The 26,399-nt window shown below is 47.9% G+C and overlaps 1 protein-coding gene across 15 annotated transcripts in view; it reads left to right on the forward strand.

Moving 5' to 3' along the window:
- Positions 1–906: 906 nt before the first annotated feature.
- Positions 907–26,399, forward strand: part of LOC149327872 (uncharacterized) — a 141,168-nt gene continuing 115,675 nt past the window's right edge. For 3 of the 15 annotated variants that reach the window (XM_089563553.1, XM_089563555.1, XM_089563561.1), the window contains exon 1: positions 20,629–20,736. In XM_089563553.1, the coding sequence (XP_089419679.1) occupies positions 20,714–20,736 (23 nt within the window). In that variant the 5' untranslated portion in view covers positions 20,629–20,713. Of the gene's footprint in view, positions 1,468–20,626; positions 20,737–26,399 lie in introns of those variants that run through there. The other 12 variants (XM_089563563.1, XM_089563559.1, XM_089563566.1 and 9 more) reach the window with 7 other exon arrangements.

Here is a 26,399-nt window from a genome sequence, read left to right on the forward strand (position 1 = left end):
TTCACGTGGCGTTCCATGTTTATTGATATGTTGCACCCTTCCGGCGAAGAAATCACAAGATGAAAAAGAGCGCACGGGGCTGATGCTTGCGTACTTACCATGCATGCTTCCGCGATTTCTCGTTTCCTGCACTTTTGTTTCCAGATAAAATTAAAATACAAACTTGATCACCTTGCAGGTGAACCTATGCTGAACTCCGCAGAGCTATGTTGATTGCTCTGTTTTCAACCGCGCTTCTAATGCTTATCACGCGGAAACAGACAGGTGGCTAACGTCCGCTGCGCTCCAAGCGGATGAGCTCTTTTTATGAACCACAGTTGTCTAACAGCTGTGTCCACTAAAAGTACTGAAAACTGAAATCGAAACCAGAGTTTTGATCAAGACCGCTCCATAAAAACAACAACTATTGTTTGGGTGTTTGGTTTTATTTTTTGATGTCTTTAAATGAAGAGTTGAAACATTTGTCGTGTATAATATCTACGTTCTCTTTTTTTCTCAGTCTTTACTTTTATATCAAAATTAAAGCCAAATACGAATTTTCACACAGTGAAAACTAAGTGCTGCACTCCGCGCTGATATTCCTAATTTTTTCGTACTTCCTTTCTGAAGAGCAGTTTACATTTTTGCACCAATAAAGTGGTTTGTGTATTACATATCTGTGCATCGAAATGAAGTGTATTGCTGTTTTCATGCAACATAAAGGCACGCCTAAAATGCAACAGAAGTTTTACAGAAACCACATTCTGCGTTCTGGCTTTGTTCATGCTCAGGCTACTCTGATAGTCTTTATTCTAAAGCCGCTTAGTGCGATGACGGGTACAACAGGAAAACAACTTGGAAATAGTTCGGGTTACGTCCGCTCGTAGCGCCACGGCGCCCACTAAAGCTCACTTCTGTCGGGTCGCGCGTCCGTGGCAGAAAGTAGTCCGTAAACTACGCAACCGTTTCGGGGCGCTCTGAGGCTCCGGGAAGCGTCGGCGGCCATTGGCGGTGCCGATCTACGCGACGTCGGCGCCGACGTCTTCGTCCGGAGACGCCATCCCCACCGTGACCGTCCGAGCGGCGTGGGACGAACCCTTCAGAGTTCAGCGCGGACCCAAGAGCAGCAGCAGTGCACCCTCGGAGAGGAGAAGAGAAAAAAGTCTGCCGCGGTGCGTGTGTGTGTGTGTGTGTCTGTGGTTGGTGTGGTGGTGCGCCGTCGAAGTGCCTGCGGCGCCTAGGCGCTGTCGCCTGAACAGCAGCGCAGGATGGCTGCACGCTCAGCGCTGTCCGCTGCTCCCTGTGGCGATTGGGACTCGCATCGGTGAACGTACCACGGCAGCGTCACAGACGCGTGCCTAAGCCTAAAAGAGAGAAAAAAAGTGTGCCTGTGGTTTCGGCTCCGGCCGTGCACGTTGCTCGGCTGTCGCGCAATCAGGAGTCCAGGCTCCTCAGGCCGAAACATGATGGATTCCTTGAGACATCCAGGTAAGCATTGGCGGAGTAACAAGCGCACGCGTTTTGTGAGCGCGAGACCAACTGTGACTGCGCTGGCGACGGTGGGGCGGGTATCGGGTTGTTCGCTCACATCTGCACCTAGTAGTCAGACCCGTGTCAGACGTTTTCTAAGCTTAGCCAGTGAACGGGGTATTCAACCTTGTCTGGGACGGGCATCACTCGCGTGACAACAGTCCTGACGTTTCCAGACACTGCCCCCACCCTTTCACTCCCCTTCAAATCCGCGCATTCAAGTCCACTCTTTCTGTTCTGTTGTCGGTCGGTTGAAGTGACAACGCTGTACTCTGCCTTCGGCAGCACCAAAGGCAAGCAGTTTTCCGACGGCTCAATGCCGTTAGCCCTTGTTTAAAGTTTGAAACGAGTGCGGCGGTTGGTGTCACAGCGGCGATGTCTTTCCGGCTCGCCCTTATTCTCTCGTTGCTAATATCCATATCTTCGCGCCCTTGTCACTCTCCTCTGCGCTGGCGCTCGTTGCTGGAAGGACAGTTCGGCTGTGTCTGTGTGGGTGTAGGCTTGACTCCTTCCCTTTCGCTGAGCAGTGCAACACCCGCTTCTGTTGTTCGTTTCATGGTGCCGTGGTAGGTCGTGGTGTTGGGCCGTTCCGTGCTGCGCCGACGCGGAGTCTGTGCGTTGGGACTGGCAGACCGATCGGCTTACGTGGTTCACGTCAGGCCGAGGCGCCGCGCGACTGTCGTTCCGGCGAATCCTCCCGGGGCTAGCTGGACAAACAACACGGCCCCGACTACCCAGAAGGGAGGGCAACAACAGTATCTGCTGCGCGCCCGACTAGCGAGCGGAGATTAGCATAGAAGACGTTGCGCCTGCGAACCGCCGCTGTTCGCGACAGACCGCCCGGCCTTGTACAAGAAGACTTCGAGAATTCCTTGGCGTACGTGCGGCGACCGCGTGACTTGTCCGCAACGTCGCGTAGTCCTTTTTCTTTCTTGTTTTTCATTTCTCCAGAACGGGAGAGGAGGTGCGTAGTGGTATTCCGCAACCCGCCCCATTCGCGGAGGAAGGCAACCCTCTCTCGGCTCTGGATGATTAGTGATGTCGCGCTCGTTCGGAAGTTTGTCGGCCTTTCACCCCGATTTTGCGAGTGACTCATCGGCGCCTCCAGGCGGCGTAACATGTCCTATCGCGCGCTCTGAAAGCGGCGTCAGCGCGATCGCGGCGAGTTTTCACGCGAGAAATTTTGCGATGAGAACAGAAAAACACGCAGGCCTTTCAAAACACGATTCCATTGCGTGGGTACTTACTGCATAGCTGCAAGCTGTCAGGCTGGCTGGTAAGACTTGCGTCTGGTCTCAGAGGGCGTGCGCCCCTGCTCATCGCGTTCCGTATGGTACTCTGAGGCCCTTATTGCACTGAAATATTCAAAACCTTGTTTGTATGGGATCTTGCCATGGTAATCGCAGGGAACCGGCGGATATACCGTCGAACAAGTTTTTGCCTGCGCCCGCTGTTTGTCAAAGTTTCATTTATTTCTGTATGTGTGTGGCGAGCGTGCGTGTTTGTTAACCATTCTGCCACTTACAATTTGGAGAGCATTGTTTGAAATGCTTATCATTCTGCAGGGTTATTAATTAAGTCTGGTGAATTTATTTTAAAACTTCGTCATCTAAAGGGCTTTTAACGTCGACCAAGTTCTTGAGATTTCGAAAGTATTATGCTTGATAAAATATCGGTAGGGGGGGGGGGGGGGGTGCAAATTTTTGAAATCGGCTTTTCGGGATCCGAGTTTCCGGTTGACCGTTTCTGTGGGTGTTATCTTCGAACAGTCTGACCTGCTGACTTAACGACGCGTATTGGCACGCGCGCTGTCAGGTGAGGGAGAGAAAAAAAAAACAACTAACGAAAAGCTGCTGAGCCGGCTGCGCCTGTCGGATTTTGTGCGTGTAGGCATGCGCTCAAACAACAAAAAAAGTAGCTTTTTTCCCATGGCTGCTTTTCATCACTACTCCCGTCACATTGGCGTCTTGCGCTCAGACCTCGTAGCTTGTTGGGGCCGCCGACAGGCACCGTTGTAGTCGCGGCGTCTGGCGAAACCGCGTTAGCTATTTTTCGGCGCGCTAATTAACTGCAAACATCCGACTGACCGATAGCAGCATACCGTGTAAACAGCCGGAGCACCATTTTCAGGCCCAGATTCGTGGGACGCTTTATTGTTTTTATTTTTTTGGCCTAGATATGAAAGACCAAATTGAGGCACCAGCTTATTCGCTGTGTGGCCTGCTGTTAGAGGCCCTCAGCTATGGGGGCCCTCGGCTATGTGGCCCTCAGCCATGTATGTAGCATATGCATGGCGATACGAGGCTTGGTGCCTCGCGTTGTAGAACCGTTAGCGGCGGGCCCTGATCGTGATGAGGCGGCTGGAAGGGACGGGATGTAGCCTGGAAGTAGCCCGAGTCCCGTCGTCTGCAAGGCAGCGTCACGTTTGCTACGCAGGCGTTGGTATGCGCGCCGTCTGTTGACCCGTTTTGGGAGGGGGGGGGGGGGGGGGGGGGGGGGGGTGCCGCAGCGGCGACGGCGTAATAAGCGCCGTGAGGGGACCCAAACACCATAAGCAAAAGTAACGGGAAGTCCAGTCTAGACGGTGAAAAACGCTTTCCCGGCCCGGGGAGGAGACTGGCCCGAGCACCGTTCTTGACAATGACCTGATTCGCCGCCGCCCGCTAGTTGTGGCCGCCCTGGAGAGCAGCAGACGGCCCGCTCTTGTGTATGTGTGCGTGTTCCTGCGTGCGTGCATTTGGGTGCTCGCGCGCGCGTGTTGTTTTTTTGAACGGCGCGTGGCGTGACGCGTTCCGCGCGTCTGCGCGCCCGACGGCGCGGCCTCGAATCGCCGTCTGCGAGCCGGCCGTACGCCGCCGTCAAATGGTCCCTGCGTGCCTCGATGGCCGATCGTCGGGGGGACGTCGCGCCGCCGACGTCTAGTGAGTCACTGCGGTTTTGGGCCACACCGCCGGCTGCGCTGAAGCGGTACTACGGCGCTCGCGTCTTTTTTTTTTTTTTTTTCACTCGCCCTAACCGTCGTCCTTGCTCGAAACCGAAGTCGTGGTGAAGGAGGAGTCGCTCGCATGCTTGAAACACCGTTTTGAAGTGCATGTGCAGAATTCCTGCAATTCCTGGAGCCCTTGTTTTACTTTTATGCATGTATGTTGCTTGGTTGGCAATGTTCTGTTAATTTACGCGAATGCTTCGCTCATCTCATGAAGTAACTGCTAGAAATAGCTGCTTGTATCACACTTTTTTTCCCTTAGTCATGCGCAAACGTTACCTTAAATCGCGTGACAGTGACATCTGGAAAGGAATCGTAGCAGAAGAGAGAGAACTCTCTCACTGTGTGGTGTGTGTTGCCCTAGTGGCCCTGAAGAAATTTTTCACATATAACACTGCTAGTCTTGCTGCTAACCGTAGCACCAGTGGCCACAGTATTTTATTGGCCCTGAAACAAAAAGTGACATTAGATCCAAGCTAGTGACCTAAATTTTTTTCGCCTGCCATGCCAGTGTTGTGGAAAGACATTACCTGGAGGTCGTCGGAATTTAAAGGGGCACTGAGGATCGATTGGTTGATCGATTGATTGATTGATTGACTCTTTCTGGGTGCGTTGACGTTTGGCCGGCAGGAATAGATGCATTTATCGACGAGAAAATCTGATTTCAAATTCTTCCTTCCAATCGATTTGAATTCGTGATGTCCTCATCAAAAAGGATGGTTGCCACCGTTCTTAAGTGAATGGCTCTGTAGCATAGCCTCTGGTGTCTGCACCTAGAAATCTGTGTCGACGCATGCATTTCACTTGGCGATATTGGCCGGTGATAGCGACTCCTGTATTTCGTTTTTGGTCTTTTCTAGCTAGAAGCTCCGTTTTCAGTGAGGGTGGTCTCTTTGAGTTCAGAACGCTGTACCCTACCATTTCAGGCCAGTTTTGTGTCATTATTTTTTAGAGCAGATCCAGGGAGGGGGGCTAAATGCTTTTGTAAGAACACCTGACGAGGCCTCTGCCCCCTGCGTACAGATTTGTCGCTAAAGATCCTCAGTGCCGGTTAACAAAAATCTTGTCCAGATTGTTGCAATTCTCGATGTAGGTCAAAGAATGAACTGCTTCAAGTTTTCGAGATATTTGACAATCAGGGTGCTGTCAAAAATGGCAAATGGGAAAGACATTTGATAAACAGAGTGGATTGTAGCAACAAGTGACTTGTAATGGAACATACTGTCATATCGCAAAGGAACCCTTGTACCAGCTCGTAGCAACAAGTGAATACCTATCTTGCACCGACGTCACATCCAGTAGCCGTCAATTGCTAGTCGGCCATGCTGCCGAACCACCACCAGACCGCCTCTAGTTTTCTGCTGCTTACGTTAGCTCGCGACGTGTCGGTTCTCGTCCATCTGTAGATTCAGTATGGTTTTGTGTGCCACCCTTGGCTACTACAACCATAGTGACAGTTTCAGGTGAAAGAAGAAGCCGTTTAACACGAACTTCATCTGCATTCTTAAGGTAATCGTAGGCATGCAAGTGCGAGCGCTCCATGACTCAGTACGAATCTGCGCGAGCTGTGGCTGGCTCGCATTAAGCGCGACGATTTGGAACCCGTCAACCCAAATTTACTTGTGTGCGGAGTGCACTTTGTGACAGGTAAGAGGCTTGTGTCGTCAACTAAATGTTTACGAAAACGTGGGAAGCAATGGCTACACTCTTGAATGTTGCTGTTTTGATTGACGCCATCCAATTTGTCTGACAACACAAACCCAGACTGGGTCCCGTGTCTCTGCATCCTAGCTACAGCACTAGGCAAGCCGGTTCGCATCGCCACGACCGCAGCGAGCAATGACGGCAGAGAAAGCGGCGTGCCGAGGCCGAGCTTTTCGTCTCGTTGCTTGCGCATCGCAGACAGGCTTCTCACCCACCTGCTGTAGAAATCATTGCGTGCCTCCATTGATTTAAGGGCTTTCATTTCTTCCAACTTCACAAGCTGGAAAGAGTACACTTTGTCTGCGTAGCCTACGCGCGCCGATCGAATAAATTCAGACCAGTAGCCTGCACTGAATGTTTCATTCGTCTGTGAAGTAGGCATCACACCCGAAAGATAAGAAAATAGTCCAAAGCATCCGAGGAGTGGCCAGGCATTGCAGGGCGGACATGTGGGGACGGCTGAATGGTTTGGCAGCATGGCCGCATGCGCTTGGTGGGGGCGGAAGTGGCGTCACGTGCAACCTGTGTATTGTAACAAGACGCACTGTCCCATTTCCCTTTCCGCTACTTCCCAGGGGAGGTCAGGGGAGCCTCCCCGGGCCCGCTCTCTCGGCTGTGGGTCGCTAATGTAGCATTATCCCTAATATTTTATTTTTCCACCCACGGGTGGTCAAATTACAACTTGCCTACGGGCATCCTCTTTTATTTTCCAATTGGGTTAAGCCTGTTGTGTGTAAACGGTGCAGGCAGGGGCCTGTTATTTTTATTTCCTTTTCGGTTGCCCCAACCTATTCAATGTCATATCGCAAAAGAACCCTTGTACCAGCCGGGCCCGCATAGTTGCAGCTTGCTTCTAGAGGCAGGTGATTTTGGAGATTGCTGCTTGTGTTACGGTCATGACTATGTTCATCCTGGTTGTCATCATCATCATCATCAGCCTGACTACACCCACTGCAGGGCAAAGGCCTCTCCCATGTCTCTCCAATTAACCCTGTCCTTTGTCAGTTGCCGCCACTGTATCCCCGCAAACTTCTTAATCTCATCTGCCCACCTAACTTTCTGCCGTCCCCTGCTACGTTTGCTTTCTCTTGGAATCCACTCCGTTACCCTTAAGGACCAGCGGTTATCTTGCCTTCGCATTACATGCCCTGCCCAAGCCCACTTCTTCCTCTTGATTTCAACTAGGATGTCATTAACCTGCGTTTGTTCCCTCACCCACTCCGCCCTCTTCCGATCTCTTAACGTTACACCTATCATTTTCCTTTCCATAGCTCCCTGCGTTGTTCTTAACTTAAGCTGAACCCTCTTTGTTAGCCTCCATGTTTCTGCCCCATAGGTGAGTACCGGTAGGGTACAGCTGTTATATACTTTTCTCTTCAGGGATATTGGTAAGCTACCATTCATGATCTGAGAGAACCTGCCATATGTGCTCCACCCCATTCTTATTCTTCTAGTTATTTCCCTCTCATGATCCAGATCTGCGGTCACTACCTGCCCTAAGTAGACATATTCTGGTTGTGTGTTGCTCCAAAACTAGCAATTTATTTTCTCAAGAGAGAAAGAGAGACCTTTTTAGTAGGCATTCCTATCAGGTGTCAACTCATCACTCTTCCAATTCAGCAGCCACATGGTTTCATACTCACTGTGCAGATACAATATGGAACTCCAGAACGTCACGGATATTGCCTGCTGACAGATTACTTATTCCAAACCTGCAGCTTTTTAATCCATTTCCTCTTGTGATGGCTTCAGCAACTGAAATGTAGCAAGTTGTCACTATTTGTGTGCATTACCTCATTGAGGCGGCTCTGTTTTGAACTCGCACCATATTAGAACTTCACAGCCCACGCGTACACTTGTTGGCTTGACAGTCATGTGACGATATGGATCTTTTATTCTTCAGTGGGTTTTGACAAGTTTCGCGCTCTTCAAAGCCTGAATACCACAGTTTTCGGTATAATGTTGCAGTATATTATGGGAGGGACAGCTGTCTCAACACCTCTGCACAAGCATAAGTTGTTTCTGCATTGTGCTGCTCCCTTTTGGTCACTCGTAAGATTAGTGGTGCTGCATCCAGCTGTCAAATCGGAAGCCTTCACTCAAGCCTGATTGAGATGTCTTTGGCCGTCATAACCGGTTCATGAAGTTGGGTATCGACAGATTATACTCATGGTGTCTTTGACTGGTCGCTCGCACGATCCGGTTCGGATTTGGCAAAGTGAGAGCCGCTCTAGCTCCGAGTGCATAGCGAGACCGGTCAAGCCGAATGGTCAGCAAGTTTTCAGAGCGAAAGCGCAGGAAGCAGAAAAGGACGTAACTTCCAGAACCGCCACCCCGCAGTGGCGCCGCCGTTGCCGCTGGTGTCAACGACAGCAATCACACATTTCGCCTCACAGAGCCACACAGCAGGGACGTTTTAACGGCGTCTAATACCTAAAGCGCCTAAACTTGCTTCTACGGATGCGTAAGAACCGACGCGATAGGCCTCGCCAGACCGGTCGTGGTGTGCCCTGGCTACCTTGGCTTCGCATCCGTCTCCGCGAAACGGCGGAAGTGGCTCTGTCACGTGAGCACATCTCGGGGCCGCTCCGACTTTTTTCTCGGAGCGCCTCAGAGCGCTCTGAGCTGGAGGCGGGCGCTCTGAAAGAACCAGCCGAGTGTAGTCAGAGCGCTTCATTTCAACCAGCCGATGGTGCGGCTGCATCTCAGAGCACTCTAGAGCAATCTCAAACGACCAGTCGAAGACACCATCAGTTTCATATATAGCAGGCAACGCTGTGGAAGCTGTGGAAGTAGTGTGTCCGCGAAACCATATTACTGTGCCACCTTGTACTTCTCGAAGTCTCGGTGAGTGTTTGGATGAAAATTAAGAGTGGTTTAAAACGAGATGCGGTCACTGAAAATCGCCATTGGAACTGTGAGACACTCAGTGTTCAGGCCCTCTGGCTATAGTTTTCACCAACGCCATAGCGGCCGCCATCTCTACGTCCCAAAAGCGCAGCGAAAGCCTCGGTGTTTTGTTAACCCGCCCATTACCATCTGGTTCCCGCATACACTGTGGAAGCTAGCCACAGTACCCAAAGATGATGTCGTGACGTCACGTGAAAACTATCTATAATTCTCACTTCGTGTGAACTACTTTTTTAGGCGTGGATTGAATCAGAGCAATTTGCCGGTGCCAGGGTGCACACTGGACCTTGAAAACCCGATTTTCAAGGCCCTTGAAAGTACTTGAATTTTTTTTTTTAACCATTGAAAGTCCTTGAAAAAGCTTGTTCCAAAGATGGAAGTCGCGATTTAAGCTAAAAAAAGCTCTCAAAACTCATGCGAAATGGATAATTCTTTATTTTCTCAGCATGTATATTTCTACTTGAGACGTTTTTAAAAAAAAATTGGAAATTTCACAAGTTTGGTGGATGTGTGTTATGGCTGGCCCATTGAGGTGGTATAATTGCCCGTTCAAAAAGGTGCGGCTGTATCGCCATCACCATCACCGATCGTTCGGCTTGTTTTGCGTTCCACGTGTGTTGGCGTTTGACTAGACGCGAAGAATTTGCACTGACAAGCTTTCAGATCTGCATGTGAAAGAATGCCTGGAAAGTAAATTTCAAAGCGCCTGGCTGAGCCACAGCAATTACAAGGACTGGGTGGCACCGGATGCAACAAATTCGCACCGAGCGAGATGCAAACCATACGTACGGGAAATCTTTTGACTTGTTTGCCACGGGAAAGGCTGCTTTGGAAAGTAATATGAAGAGTGGGAAGCACAGCTCAAGTAAAAGAGAGCAAGGGCGGGTTCAGTGCACGACTATTTTACTGCTAGCATGAACGTGCAAGTCATTGCGGTCATCATGGTTAACTAGCTGGTGACAGATGGCATTAAAAAAATGCACCAAACTCCGCACAGCAAAGTGCGACAAACACTTTAAGCTGTAGTTTTTCTGAACTTTCACTTTTTTTTTTTTTTTTGGCGTGTTTCTGCAGTATATATGCGCTAGGCCGCACTTTTTTGGAATTTTGACTGTTTTCGGCTCCTACTCAAAAGTGGAATTCTGCAGTTCAGGTTTCAAGCTACAGTCTGAAGAAACTACTTTATTGATCCATACAGTCTGAAGCCATATTTGGCTCCCACATGCGTGCACCGCTTACCCGCATATATATGGCATATTAAGGCGAAAGCCTTTAACTCTTTCACTATTACGGAAAAATGGACGATTTGGAGTGCACCGAAAGAAAAAATTTTTTCACAAGAACTAACACGCCCAGCACATATTGCAATGCATGAAATTGTAGCTTATTAGTTACACTTCTGAATGAAATAAATAGCAGAGTTGTGTGTGCAAAAGTATATGAACATTTATTTTTGAAATTCGCCAAAAACACGAAAAAGTATATAACAAAAACAAAGATTACCGGCTGCACTAAGTCAGAACTTGATTAGAGGAAAACTGGAACATACAAACTGTTGCACATTTTTGTAGCTATCATTATTCCCAGTTTCAGCTATGAAAAAATTATTGCACTTTTCATGGCCGGTCAAGTCAGGGGTCATGACTGCGGTGCCTCTGTGAAAAGCAATCAGGCGTGAAGATGTGAAGCAGAGGTAGACTGACAGGTGCTTCACATAATGTTTTATCTTTGTTCCTCTCTTTTTCTCTGATAGCCGAGCTTGCAATTTCTTCTTTTTTCCAATTTTTTCGGTTGATGATGAATGGATTCTAGGGAGGATTGGGGGCGTGGACTTCTTTTACCTCATCATACCTGAAGATTTCTTGGACGAGCTGCTCCCTGAAAGCCAGCTGATAAAATTTGGCATTTTAGGCGAGCTCTAAAACATCAGGATGGATGAAGTAAGGTTTATCGATGTGGTTCAAAAGCCAGGACACTTTCCAAGTCTTGCAAATAGATGCTGCCGCCACTGAATCACCCAGGTCCGTTACGTGCAAAACAAACAAAAAAGTGAAAAACCAACTTTGGGAAATGATTTTTGATGGCAGAAGACCAGAATAGATTATTTTGGTATTTCAGTAGAGGTTTAGTCGCGGCAGGTCAACAATTCCAAAGTATATGGTGATTCCGATGAACTTCAGCATGTCCAACGAATTCACGTCTTCGCATGAGCCGTCATGCCGATCGTATGTTTGCTTGTCCAAAATCTTCATTCATGCATACTTATTAGTGTTTTCGCAGACGGTCTTGATCACTTCTGCCGTGAAGAGCATCAAAAAAATCTGTGCCTCCCCCGTAACCGAGAGTAGGGTAAGCATGAAATGCAGAACGATGCAGAAGCGTACGCAGACATGACGAGACGCAGGCCTGACAAGAATGTATATGCAGCGTGTTCGAAACTGTCTAAAGTGCGTAGAGGCGAAAGCGTTTTCCACACCACTTTGCCTATGTGACACTGGTGACGTCACCACTGGATGACCTCACACATAATTGATGACGAAGTAATGACAAGTAACTAATTGGTGACTAATTTCTGATTAATGACAAAATACTAATTAACTGCTAATTAATGACGCTTAAGCTTCGCCTTTAGGAGTGGAACGCGACAGCGTGTTATAGCGCTGCCAGGCAGCCCATGGAACCACCAAACGCCACCACCCGTTCGGTGCGATGCCCATGGAAGGACGCTTTTTGAGGAAAGGAAATGGCACAGTAATTCTCTGTCATCTCGGTGGACACCCGAACCGCATTCCACCACCTGTTAAGCAGGAACCCAATGCTTTTTGAGGAAAGGAAATGGCACAGTAATTCTCTATCATCTCGGTGGACACCCGAACTGCACTGTACAGGAAGGGAGGAACATCAGAACGCCACCACCCGTTCGGCGCAAAGTTACCGGCGCTTGTATGCCGGTCCTGTAGGAGGGCATAGAGTGTCTCGTTAAATCTCGTACGGTGCCCGGATGTTCTCGTTTCAGTGCCCGGATGAGTGGAATTCAGTGCCCGGATGAGTGGAATTCAGTGCCTGGATGTTGGCTCTCGGTCTCGGCGTGACATCACCCCACTGCCGACAATGGGAGCTAAAAGCATTTCATGCTTAAAAAAGTCTAGAGGTAGAGCGAATCTCCGAGCGCCGCTCCGCAGTGATGCGCGGTTATCGACACCTGGCTCTCGTCTTGGTTGAAAAACGCGACGCGACCTTGAGAATTTGGCAAACTGTCTTCGCCATACGTTGTGAAGACCCTGAAGCACAAAAATAAACCACTGTCATCGATTGCAAACTGCATGCACTGCAGAAAACACACAGCGAACGAAAACAAAACTTACATGTAAGTACACGCTGACGTTCCAGGTGCCTGAGGCGAAGTCTCGCTCTCGAAACCAAAATCCGACGTTTGTTTATCGTTGCCCGACTAATAACCGATGCTTTCGTCGCAAAAAACGAAACCGAAGCCGGCTGCTCGGTGTCAGCTTTCGCTTTCGGGGAGCGTGCAGTGATGTGGACGCCATTTTCTCCGGCTGACGCTGCTGCGGCCGTTCAAAGTTTTTTTTCACGGCGCCCCCTCATGTCAAAACACTGAAACCAAGGCTGCAATTGAAAGAGCAGTTGTTGAGCTCGCAAATTAGATGGTGGAGCACGTCCACGACGCTCCGAAATGAGATTTTTTTCCGCGGGCGATTTGAATCGTTCATATGTGAACAATGGCCTGTGGCGTGATAGTGAAAAAGTTAATGGCTCATCCTGGCTCATCCTGTCGTCCATTAGCAAAGCGTATCACACGCGTTGAACTCGCGAACTAAAAAAGATAGAAGAAAACCAATGGTTGCTTTAGATAGAGGAGGAAAAAATGTACCTGGAAGCCAAGTTCAATGACTGTAAATGAATTAGTTAATTAGCCCCGCCGTGGTGGCTGAGTGGTTACGGCGCTCTGCTGCTGACCAGAAAGACGCGGGTTCGATCCCGGCCGCGGCGGCTGAATTTCGATGAAGGCGAAATTCTAGAGGCCCGTGTACTATGCGATGTCAGTGCACGTTAAAGAACCCCAGGTGGTCGAAATTTCCGGAGCCCTTCACTACGGCGTGTCTCATAGCTTGAGTTACTTTGGGACGTTAAAACCCCAACAAACCAAACTAATTAGTTAATTAATTCTAGGCAGAAATGTCAAAATTGTGTTGAAATAACGTGGACGTCGATATAGCCATGGGAACGGTGTGATGTCCATCATGGCACAGTGAAAATTGTCACAGAATGGTCGGAAAAACGTCGGATTTGTGTCAAATTAGATGGGAAAATGTGTAATTAAGTGTAATTAATTCTTGAGGTTCCCGAAAGGTGTATAATTTGGGTATTGATATAGCCACGGAAATTGTGTGGCGTCACATCCACCGGTAGTCGTCACGGCATAGTGTCCTCAGCTTTCGCCTCTCAACACTTCAGTTGGCAAAGTGTCCTCGCAGTTTTTTATTTATTGCGTGCTCATCTTATACTAAGTATCCCTACAACTTTGGTAGCATTGTACATTGGTCGCATATGCGGTAATAGAGGAGGCAGCCTATGCTATACTGTTGTTTGAAGCGGCAGCCAGAGGATCATTCAAGCTTAATGGAACAGCCGAAATTAGTGCTCGAAATGTGTTTTCGATTAGCAGAGTAAAAGTGCCGTGATCAATTGAGCAGACGGCATTTGTCAAGGCATGTTTGCAGTTATTCAGCCGCCTTGAGCCTTACATCCGAGAAACTAAGATACAACTGTGTGTAATTCTTGTCATTCATATCGCCATTTCACAATCGCGCTGTTGCTGGAAAGCTGTGTTTAATTTCAAGCTGAGTCGACTGAAGCTGGATAACAGCAGTAACGAACCGCTGCAGCATAGAGAAATGTATGTACAAATGAAGAAAAATCTTCATTCTCTGTGAATGTCCACCAAAAGATGTCGCTAATATACTTCACATCAGCTTAGTTTTGAAGCACTGTACTGCTTTCATGCTGCTGCAGTTTTCAACAATTGTCGTATAAACAAAACTCTAAACAGGAATGCATTGACGACGCAGCCTTGCGGCGTCAAGTCAACAAACCACTTTTTTACTTGGTGGCAAGAACAACATGCTGGCTTTTTCAGATGTTCATTGACTCGCACATCATGGAATCCTAAAATATTCTCGTTTTCGGGTCATACTTTTGTGCTCCAAACCATTGCAGTCACCTGCACTGCGAAGAGTTATCACAGGCTCCTTGCTTCAGAAAGAGACCACATTGCTGCACATGGCTGAAACGGCCGAATAGTTCTACAAAGGTTCACCATCTTGCTCCTCAAAGCATCCAAATTGGGAGGGAAAGCTGCTATTGCTTGGCGCAGCATTTTTAGTGGCAGGGGTTTTTTCAACGGTTTGGCAAACAACACTATTACACTGATGTAATGAGCATCTCTTCCATGTAAGTTGCATTTGCAGTATGGCCAATCCCTTGCCATGGCTTGGAATGCTTGCCATGTGACCCGCGGTGTAGGAATCTACAGTCGAGCCCACTTATAACAAACCTGAGAGTGACGCGGATTGCGTTTGTTGTATCTGAAGTTAGCAATAAATGGGCTTGCCCTATTGCAGCCAAAAAATAGTCAGACAAAACTGCCGTTCATTTCATTAAAAAGTGCATTGTTCACGTCCGTTTCTTCAAAACAGACATTATCAAGCCGCTTTCTAAGCTCTCCAGTGAAGTCATGTGCTCCGGGCCGAGACCCTTGATAATACCAACAGCGATTGCGGCGCTCACGGTAAATCATGATATTTAGGCATCCTTGCCTTCAGTCCTCGACAAAGTTTACGGATACAGCTGCGAAGCTAATGCAGCGCATATGCATGTAGAACTTGCAGTATGTATCACCCTTGTGTCGGCTGCGGCGGCTGAATTTCGATGAAGGCGAAATTCCAGAGGCCCGTGTGCTGTGCGATGTCAGTGCACGTTAAAGAACCCCAGGTGGTCGAAATTTCCGTAGACCTTCACTACGGCGTCCCTCATAGCCTGAGTTGCTTCGGGACGTTAAGCCCCAATAAACCAAACCAAACCAAACCTTGTGTAATGCGCTTGAGCAGCGAATTGGGCTCCAAATAAGGGCACCTCACCGTAGCTACTAGGCTCTTGAAGCAACCTTTGCGTTGAAGTAAAGACGCGTAGACCTACAAACGACATGTTAACTTGCACTTCATTCGAAAAGCATTGGTTGCTGTCTGATCTCGGTTTTCATTGATCGGTGCGCACTGCACAACCGCTCTGCACAAAAGTGACGCAGACTCTACTGCCTGCTCGCTGGTTGCATGTAACAGGAGTGGAGGAGGTTGGAGATCCGATGGGGCTAGTGATGCACGCCATGTGACCATTTAGGCCAGCAAAGCATACCTTGTGACTAGTATTCAAACTTCTCATATCGCTCTTATCGGTTGATCAGTGGCCATGTGCAGTAGTTTCTCTTTCAACACTGCCCTTGTATCGACCTTACCACCCTACTGCTCCCACTTTAAACACTTTACGCAGCCTGCAGACACGCAGGCATTGATTGACCTTGTAGATTGGGGTGTTGTGGGCCAGTGGTTGACTGCAATTTCATTGCTGCCTTTCTTATTGCTTTTCTGGAGGTCTACACTTTCTTTGAAAGGGATCACGAGAGCTAGGGGACATTTGCTGGGGGTAAGCATGCGTGTTTCAACTGCGAGGGAGAGTATAGGGCACCTCTTCGTTCATTATAACCGAATGGTGTGGCTACGACAGTTAGTTCTATATGAGATGCAGTCCCATAGCCTTAAAACGTTTTTCAACGGTAGCTCCTCCCTTATTCGTAACAAGCGAGTGTTCGTTATAACTGCGGCCGTTATAAGTGGGCTGAGCTGTATTGGAGATGCAATCACTTGCTGGAAGTCTTCACTAGACCGTGGTGTTGTGGCAGAAAGAACCCAAGACCGCATGAGGCTTACGGCAGCAATTGAGTGCAAAGTGTTGTCGAGGTGTCATCTTCTGTATTGTGTAGAGACACTTTAGATCCATGTGATTGCATATTGCTGGTATTTATAACGATTGTCGGTGATTTATAACGATTGCACAGCTACTATATTTCTCCATAAAGTCAGCAATAAAATTCCAATACGGAAAGGTGTCAGGCAGGGAGACACGATCTCGCCAATGCTCTTCACTGCCTGCTTACTGGAGGTATTCCGGGGACTGGAATGGGAACAATTGGGGATAAGAGTTAATGAAGAATACCTGAGTAATTTGCGATTCGCTGATGACATTGCCTTGCTAAGCCACTCAGGACAAGAACTGCAAAGCATGATCAATCAGCTAGACAGGCAGAGTAGAACAGTGGGGCTAAGAATTAACATGCAGAAAACCAAAGTAATTTTCAATAGCCTTGCAAGGGAACAGCAGTTCGCAATTGGTAGCGAGGTGCTAGAAGTAGTAAGAGAATATGTCTACTTAAGGCAGGTAGTGACCGCAGATCCGGATCATGAGAGGGAAATAACTAGAAGAATAAGAATGGGGTGGAGCGCGTATGGCAGGTTCTCTCAGGTCATGAATGGTAGCTTACCAATATCCATGAAGAGAAAAGTATATAACAGCTGTATCCTACCGGTACTCACCTATGGGGCAGAAATGTGGAGGCTAACAAAGAGGGTTCTGCTTAAGTTAAGAACAACGCAGCGAGCTATGGAAAGGAAAATGATAGGTGTAACGTTAAGAGATCGGAAGAGGGCGGAGTGGGTGAGGGAACAAACGCGGGTTAATGACATCCTAGTTGAAATCAAGAGGAAGTGGGCTTGGGCAGGGCATGTAATGCGAAGACAAGATGACTGCTGGTCCTTAAGGGTAACGGAGTGGATTCCAAGAGAGAGCAAACGTAGCAGGGGACGGCAGAAGGTTAGGTGGGTGGATGAGATTAAGAAGTTTGCGGGGATACAGTGGCGGCAACTAGCAAAGGACAGGGTTAATTGGAGAGACATGGGAGAGGCCTTTGCCCTGCAGTGGGTGTAGTCAGGCTGATGATGATGATGATGGTAGTGGCATGAGCAGCATATGGAAAAGAATATGAACCTTTGTATCTCGTTGAGGACATACATGTACGGTTACTCTAGCTGGCTCAAGGAATCAATACCCTCTTCGCTGAAAGTTACTTAGTAGGTGTAGGTAGGTTTTGGCGGTGCCCACGCTTGACTGCAAAACCTGCACCTAATTCCCCGAACCCCATTAATTGCACACTGCAGTGTTCACCTAACCGCATGACCACACTTGGCATAGTCTCAGCATCATCGTCATCATCATCGTCAGCCTGACTACACCCACTGCAGGGCAAAGGCCTCTCCCATGTCTCTCCAATTAACCATGTCCTTTGCCACTTGCAGCCACCGTATCCCCGCAAACTTCTTAATCTCATCCGCCTACCTAACTTTCTGCCGCCCTCTGCTATGCTTGCCTTCTCTTGGAATTCACTCCGTTACCCTTAAGGACCAGCGGTTATCTTGCCTTCGCATTACATGCCCTGCCCAAGCCGAAGTCGCAGCAGTTTATGGCAATCCAACCATTAGTTTGGGACAAAAATGAAATTGCCGTAGCTATTGCCGTTAACATCATTAAGGGAGAAAAAAGTAAGAACCCAAAGAATGTTTGTGTGGTCACTCATAAAGCAAAAGAAATTGACAAACTGACTTAGCACTGGCTTGGTTGGAAGCAAAGCACTAATACTATGGTGGGACTAACAAGAAAACAGACTGAAAAATAGGGGTCCCGGCGCTATGCCACTAAGTGGAACAGGTGGAAGCAAGGTACTGCTTCACTATGAAATGCATGTTTGCATGTGGTCCTCTTGTTTCCGCAGGCAGCGCTGAAGTCTGGTGCTGTATGGAGTACAGCCGGCCAAATCTTTGGCTGGCGTGCGTGACGGCCACGTTTTCCTTGAGGAAACTTGCCAAAATATCAACTCTAAGCACAGGCTCACTAAGGTGCTTTATATTGAACTTTCCGCAAGTTTGCTTCGTCACAAAGCGCAAGAGCGCAGAGAAAGCAGCCATCACGCACGCCAGCTAAAGATTCAGCCTGCTTTACATGCAGTAAATACATGTTCATTGCCTGGATTTGTTTTCTCCGATACTCTCAGATTATTGCTACACCCTCAAACGTGCAGCTGGTGCAAGGAAAGGCAGGCACTTCCGAACTCAGCTGGCAGAGCAGTGCACGCAGCTCATGCAGGTTGGCAGTTTGGTTCATTCTGATGGAATACCTTTCCTTTCGTCCGTCTTTGCTCTTTATACCCCTGCCACACGGCAAATTTAAATGTCATTCCCATCGAATGACGTTCGTTCAAAATGACATTAGTTTGCTGCCACACGAGAAAATATAATGTCATTCGATGAAAACGACATTAGGTACCGAATGAGTTTACAGAACTCATTAGCCAGCGATCTCCGAGCTAATGTGTTCCCTCGACACCAGAGACTTGGTGAGAATATGCACCGAAAAACACGATTACAAAAACGTCACAAGCACTGCAATATTTTCGCGTCCGTATGATTGTGCGGTCGTTCATTTATCTATATACAAATGCCAAATAGAATTGTAAAAAATAAAACTCACTCTCGCTACCAGCCTTGCGTGGTTAACATTCACAACATGGCGACGCCCAGCTCGCCCGCTTCGGACCGAATACTGCGTCGCCGCTGCATTTTTCGACGCGATAGCTTGCTCTGAATGGTTGTATTCGCTTTTATTTTGTGCATTCTCATCCCTCCGTAATAATATAGATTTGAAATATTAGTCGCTTTCGAGATAAATTTCAGAATTTCTTGATGCTAGGCTTAACTATGTACGGCGTACACTGTTTTCATAGCAACGACCCCGAGCGAAGTATTTCTCCAACTTTGCATTAGAATCTACATTTTCATTTCATCCAATTGATTTACATTTAAAAAAAGCAAAGCCTTCGAATGCATTCATTACTGTCGTTAATAAAAGAGAAAAACGTTTCTTCGGCACTCAGTTCAGGAGGTTTGACTTGCTGTCCTCTAGATGGCGCCACAGTATGTTACGCTTCTCGCGCGCTACGCTAGTCACTCCCAACCACCGTGCTCCCAACTAAAACTGAGGGACTCTGCTAAAACTGTTGTGAGGACGGGGGGCAGTGCGCGCAAGGTGCGCCCATAGCATGCGCAAAGCTTTTGTGGACGCGCAGCTAATACTGTCTAATTTCACCATAGAGAGCATTTTACAAAATGACGTCCGCCTGCCGCCGCTGGCTGAGGTTTGGCTTGGCTTGGTTTCGTGGTGGATAGCAGTGATCAACACGCTATTGAAATGAGGATGAAGATTTTAAAAATCGGTTTCCATTAGCAAAGCAATAATTTCTGCAACATATTGAAGCATACATCGAAATTTTTGCATGCTGTACTCTCTTTCCATCACAATCGCCATCACTTGCAAATGACATTAGTTTTTGCCGTGTAGCAGCGCGCAGAAAAAAATGACATTAAGTCGAACAAATGTCATTCGATGAGAATGACATTAAATTTGCCGTGTGGCAGGGGTACAAATTTGCCATTTGGCTACAGTTTATTTCTGCTCTTCTTAGTCGTGATGGCTGTCACCTTGCAAGTTATCTTTAGGAGGAAAAGGCCAAGAGCATGTTTTGTTGTACTAATTATGCCTTGACTGAAAAGCAAAGGGAAGTTGTTCAACTTGTAACGCAAATTTGTGTTCTCGCATCGCTGCATGCATGTGATCTTGCTGCGATGTGCTTCAGAGGAGGCCAGGCAGGGCTTGACATTGTGTTCATGTTTCTGTGAGCTTGTTAGATCTCATCACTGGTTTACGGTAAACCCTTTAACTCTCATTTCATTCACTTTGAGGTGCATGCTACGGCTGACTAGGCTCATTATCGAAAAATTTTTAAAATTTTTTAGCTATCACTGCAGGGTGTTTGCTTACACATGCCCCACTTTCTTGTTGAGGCCACCGGAAATGTCTCTTGCCACGGTTCTGGTTCCAGGAGTATTTTTTGTGATGATGTCATCTAAAGTGAATTTTTCGGGCTCTTAGTGCTCCACTGAGCAGCAGGCCTTTCTTCTTCTGGATCTTCAGTGTTGAGTAACTCTTTGCAAAGATATTTCAGCAAAGTCTGTGGCTCCCCCTGTCGCTGGAATGCATACCGCAATATCGGCACACTCGTTTGCGTTTGTTCAGGGGCCAGTGACGTTAGTTCATTGAAACCGGCTTCCATGGGCTGGCTGACCGACAGCCGGAATGTCAAGGGTACGAGGCTGTAGCTTCAGCCCTGTTTTCTTTTGGGGTTGTGGCGCGCGGTGTGACGCACGCCTTTTCTTCTCTGGCTAGAAAGAGGCCAACATTCTGCGTGCTTCCGCTGCCACCATTGTTCTTGTTAGTGGCCGGTGACAGGCGGCCTTTGTGAGGCGTGTTTACTAAAGTAGCTGGGGACGCAGTCAGTCATTGTCGGGAGATGCGTGCGCACGGTTCTGTTCAGTGCCAAGGCCCAGGAGCTTGCGGCTGCCGCCAGCACGACAAGGAGTGCAGATGTCGGCAGTTGGCCACTGTCTGTGAGTGCACATCTATGGTTTTGAGCTTTCCAAGGGGTGGCCAGACAGGGCATTGGGCAGTGATGTCGTCAAACAGAACGGCCCATTATATGCGGGAAGCTGTGTCAGTTAAGCAGGCCAGGGAGTCTTTTGGCTTTTGAAACTCGAGTTGAATATTCCTGAAATAAAATTTGAAACAAGCTAGCGAAAGGAAAGCAGCATCAGTTAATGGGAAAGTGCGCTTTTTTTTGTGGTGGAGTGTGGTGGAGTGTGGCCTGGCAAAACAGCTGCCGTACCTATTGTGGTTTGTTAGGCAGAGTTAGTTGGATGAGCGGCTCTGTCGGCATGCTCGTTAATGCGGTACTTTAATTTCTGACATGCTTCACACATTGTGATGCTTGTCTGGGTAGATGTTAACTTCCATCTCTGTACCTAGAAAAATTTTTGATGTACCACAATGTTTCGGGTTAGACGCATAACTAGAGTTCATTGCCTTTTTGTATATCTGGATTTGTTCCCAGTCACGTTGGCATTAGGGATATAGAGAGAGCCGACGTGTGCTGCACAAGCCAGAACCATGGAAATGAAACATGTGAATTTGCATCCTAGGGATTACATGAAGTTAGTACGTAGCAAACTAAGAGCCAAATGGCAAGCTTCCTGGGAAAATGAAGGAAACAACAAGCTGCATACTGTAAAGCCCATTTTAAAGGAATGGAAATCAAGCCGCCATAAAGAGCGTTTCATCGAAGTAATTTTATGTCGTTTACGCATAGGTCACACACACATCGCACATAGCTTCTTATTAACAAAAAAAGCCAAACCTGTGTGTGAAATGTGTGGTGAGGAGCTCACGGTAAATCACATTTTAATTTCTTGTTCACATCTCAAAGAACTTAGAAAAAAAATTTTTACGGTATTTTACAATGAACACATTCCATTTCATCCCGCATTGCTTTTAGGCGAGCTAACACTTGTCGAGTTTTCACTTGTTTGTAAGTTTCTAAAGAAAGCCAATGTTTTAAACCTATTATAGTGTAACCTCTATACACTTAACATAACATCATCTAATCTTGTGTTTGGCGCATGATAGCCATAGTTGCTTATGCGCCATAAAACCCCATATAACTAACTAACTAACTAACTGTATATCTGGATTCATTGACAGGCGGCCTGTGCTCAACATTAGTTCATAGGAGTGAGCTGCTTCTCTTAAAGCAAAATGACATAAGCATAGCTGCTTTTCTGATCATTCCTTTTAGTTATTTTTCATGTGCCTAGAGCTGTTCAGGCATGAAAGGTTCAAGATATATCTTATTTAAAACTTAATGCAGCTAACAGACTGATGTCATATATGCTCTTATTTTGATTCTAGCCTGACTGTACAAGTTCCATATACTTTGGGCATCTTGCTTCTGTAGCAGTTTTTAAGACTACTGAAGTGCTTCACTGTACTGTTGATAGCTGATGAAATGAGATTGGCACATGCAAGATGAGCAGTATTTCCGCTGATAAAGGCCTGCTAATACTGATAGCCGACACCCTTCCTCAGGCAGGAACACGATCTCGCCACTGCTAGTCACTAGTCGAAATCGAGAGGAAGAAATGGTCTTGGGCAGGGCATGTAATGCGAAGACAGGATAACTGCTGGTCCTTGAGGGTATCGGTGTGGATTCCAAGAGATGGAAAGCGTAGCAGGGGGTGGCAGAAAGTTAGGCGGGCCGGTAAGATTAGGAAGTTTGCGGGGATACGGTGGCTGCAACTGGCAAAGGACAGGGTTAGTTGGAGAGACATGTCCTTTGCCCTGCAGTGGGTGTAGTCAGGCTGATGATGATAATGATAAACTGATACAAATCATACCCTTATGTGTTAAGGTTGTAGGGTAGTTTTTTTATAATTTACAACAATAACTGTGGACACCGCAAAATTAATAATGTTACCCATGAGCAGTTATTGGTAACCAGCTCAGTGGTCTTGTCCAGCGAGAATGTCAGGCGAGAAAGTCCTGTGGTTATGTTCTCCACGTAGTGCATAGGCTTGGTCCATGTGAAACAGAGGTGTTGCTCTTGAACGTGGAAATGGCTGCAGACAGCTGTCACAGTCAAGTCTTCGCAGAGGGAGGGTGAATGAATTGCTTTGTGTGTGCGTGCGTGCGCGCGCGATGCCCGCGGTAGTAGAACTCGGTGTCGTCACCGCACCCGGATCACGTGATTGACTTCTGACCAATGGGGACGGGGTGTGTGGTGGTCACCGGCTAGTTAATGAAAATGTCGTCGCTGGTCGCGTAGTACTCGAAGTTTGTGACTTCGTCCGGAAAGATGAGGGCGGGAAGTCTGGGCGCCTTTTCTGTTTCAGCACTCGTGGCGTTCGCCCGTCCGGAGTCGTCTTGGCCTGTTAGTTTTCGCACTCGAGACGACGTGCTTCACATATGCTCTATAGCTGGTTTCGATTTCGGGTCGCAATCCCCTCACTTCGAGTGCTCGGTTGCATGCACTGCCTCCCTTGCCAGTAGTAGTTCGGCCAAGCAAACAGCAGCGTCTAAGGGAGAGATTGTTTGTGACCAAAGTGCGCGGGTCTTTCCGGTATCTCTATCGCTCTCTGGCAGCCTCCGGCATCGGTTCCCAAAGCAGCGCACTGCGCGGCTGCTGTGTGTACGGAGGCAGAAATGCTTCGCTCCCACGTTCTGGAACCAACGGCAGAGCGCCCGCTGATAGCCGCTGTGACGAACGTGTGAAAACGCAAGCTCGAAACGCGACGCGCGCCTCCTCATCCTCAGTCTTTAGTGCGAAGTAGCGGACTCGCAGGTGCCACTCGGTTGAGGTAAGGCGATCTTCGAAAATGAACGAAGCGGTTCTCGCAACACACCGAGGTCGATATATTTGCGGAGCACCTTCGTTAGCAGCGATTCTTGTCCGTCCTGAGGACAAGGCTTGACGCAGCTACGCTGCCCCTCACCTTTGTGGTCCTTCCACAGGCAGCGCGGTTCGTTGGCCTTTGCGTTGGTGATGCCGGGTGCCATATGCTATTAAGCGATTAAGGTTTGGTTTATGGGGGTTTAACGTCCCAAAGCAACTAAGGCTATGAGAGACGCCGTAGTGGAGGGCTCCGGAAATTTCGACCGCCTGGGGTTCTTTAACGTGCACTGACATCGCACAGTACGCGGGCCTCTGGAATTTCTCCTGCAAAGAAATTCAACCACCGCGGCCGGGATCGAACCCGCGTCTTTCGGGTCAGCAGCCGAGCACCGTAACCACTGAGCCACCGCGGCGGCTGTCTTAAGCGATTAAGGGATTATGTGGACAGGTCCATGCGATCGTTGTTCTCAGTAGATTTTTTTTCTATTTCTCTTCTGGCGATGTTGACGTTTGTCCGGCTACAAGGGGCTAATTTATAGCGCAGAAAATTGAATTAAAAAAAAAATTTCCCGCCGCTCGATTGAAACTCGTGACGTCTATGCCGAGAAGGACTGGTTTCCGCCGTTTTAAGTGTCCGCGCCCAAAACGTCACATTTTCGATGGCGTCTGTCTTCCTTATAGAAATAATGAATGTCCGCCGCGGTGGCTCAGTGGTTATGGCGCTCGGCTGCTGACCCGAAAGACGCGGGTTCGATCCCGGCCGCAGCGGTCGAATTCCGATTGGGGCGAAATTCTAGAGGCCCGTGTACGGTGCGATGTCAGTGCACGTTGAAGAACCCCAGGTGGTCGAAATTTCCGGAGCCCTCCACTACGGCGTCCCTCATAGCCTGAGTCGCTTTGGGACGTTAAAAACCCCCATTAACTAAGAAATATCGAATGTTTTTGTGAACGAAATGTAGAAATGTTTCAAATTAATTTGTTTCAAATTAAGGTCGGCCCCTTCCAATGTTAAGCTGCTTGCATACGATACCCTTATCAGACCTCAGCTGGAATATGGCTGTACAGTAGGGACCCTCGCTTGAAAAAAGACGTAAATAAAGTAGAAATGGTACAGAGAAAGGCAGTTCGTTTCATATTCATTTCATACCGCAGATTAGATTCACCATCGTCTCTAATCAGTGCTGACAACATTTTGACCTTAGAAAGCAGAAGAAAGATTTCCAGGCTGCGGTTTCTGTATCGGCTCTGCAATCACCAACTTGGTATCAACGCGCAATTGTTCATTCATCCACGTGAGGGTCGTCAAACTCGGCACTAACCTGGAACCAATCTTTGCGCGTACTAGTAACAGGTTTAAGAACTCATTTTTTCCACGCACTGTCTCCCAATGGAATGCACTCCCAATAGAAGTTTTTTCCGCGCATGATGTAAAAGTTTTCGAAGAACGTGTACGAAAAGCTCTGGGTTGACGTTACTCTTCGCTTTTGCTGATTCATTTCTTCTTCCTTCTTTTTCTGTGTTTGCACTGCATGCAGCGCGTTTTATACCCTTTGATTGCTTATGATTGCTTGTGTTGCTTTTTTGCGATTGCTTGTGATGCTTTTTGTGATTGCTTGCTAATGGTGGCGCTGAATTGCGTTTACTTATGACCTGTATTGCCCTCCTGCTTGGTCTTCAATGACTGCAGCACGGTATAAATAAAAATAAATAAATAAATGTTACACTACTTTTTTGGGATATGATTAAATCAAGAAATAAAAATACGCTGGTCCGCTTAACGAGGCTATATATAGTACGTTTTCGGACACAACCGCCGCAGTGGCTTAGTGCGCTCGGCTGCTGAGCCTGAGTTCCCGGGCTCGAACCCGGCAGCGGCGACCGCGTTTCGATGTAAGCGAAGTGCAAAAGGGCGCCCGTGTGCTGTGCGACGTCACTGCACGAGATCCCCAGGTTATCGAAATTATTCCGGGGCCCTCCGCTACCTCACCTCTTTCTGTCTGTCTTCTTTCACTCCCACCTTCCTGCCTTTCCTTACGGCGCGGTTCAGGTGCCCACCGAGATATGTGAGACGGATACTGCGTCTTTTATTTCCTGATAACTAGTCTTACTTCCGAGCAGCCCCGGTTGTTTTGACAGCGCAGATCGAGCTACAAAAAAAAAAAAAAACGAAATTTGTTATCACGGTGCTCTACCGTTAGGTTTTTAGATTGTGCAGCAAGGTTTGTTCAGTCATCAGCATTTGTCAGCTAGCCCAACTTGTTGCCTTACTACTTTGAGCGCGAACTTGCGACTTCCCAGACATGCTCACACTGCCAAAGGTGCTCGCCTTTGGCAGTGAGAGCCTGTGAAGATGACAGCCAAATTGTGTGCAAATTAATTGATATATTTTTTGTGTATGCTACTAGAATACCGTGCGTTACACTCCAGGCAAGTTGACATAGCTGTCGCCTTCCATTTGGACAGCGCCTAATGCTTATCAAGCTTGACGGCAACAGTTAAAAGTGGGTAATCAGTTAACGCTACACTGTGATGAATATGCAGAATGTAAAGTTACGTTTCAGAGCAAAGCATCGCCTTATGATCGCACGTGCTAAGTTCTCATGTATCCCAGGGTTCAGCGTAAAGGACGGACGGATAGGAAGAAGACCGGAATGGGCATTTAGAATAGGGGCACCTTATCGCGCATGCGCACTGGCGTCCTGCTATGAAGTACTTGAAGCTGGGCTTGTTGGTGCATATTCGTGAAAGACATGAGAGCGCAAAACGGGGACACGGACGAGGAAGGCAACAGGACGAGCGCTGCACTTTCAACAGGATTTATTCAGGGAG

This window comes from Amblyomma mixtum, chromosome 10 (assembly GCF_055824585.1).
Source record: "Amblyomma mixtum isolate Tamu chromosome 10, ASM5582458v1, whole genome shotgun sequence".
Lineage (NCBI taxonomy): Eukaryota > Metazoa > Arthropoda > Arachnida > Ixodida > Ixodidae > Amblyomma > Amblyomma mixtum.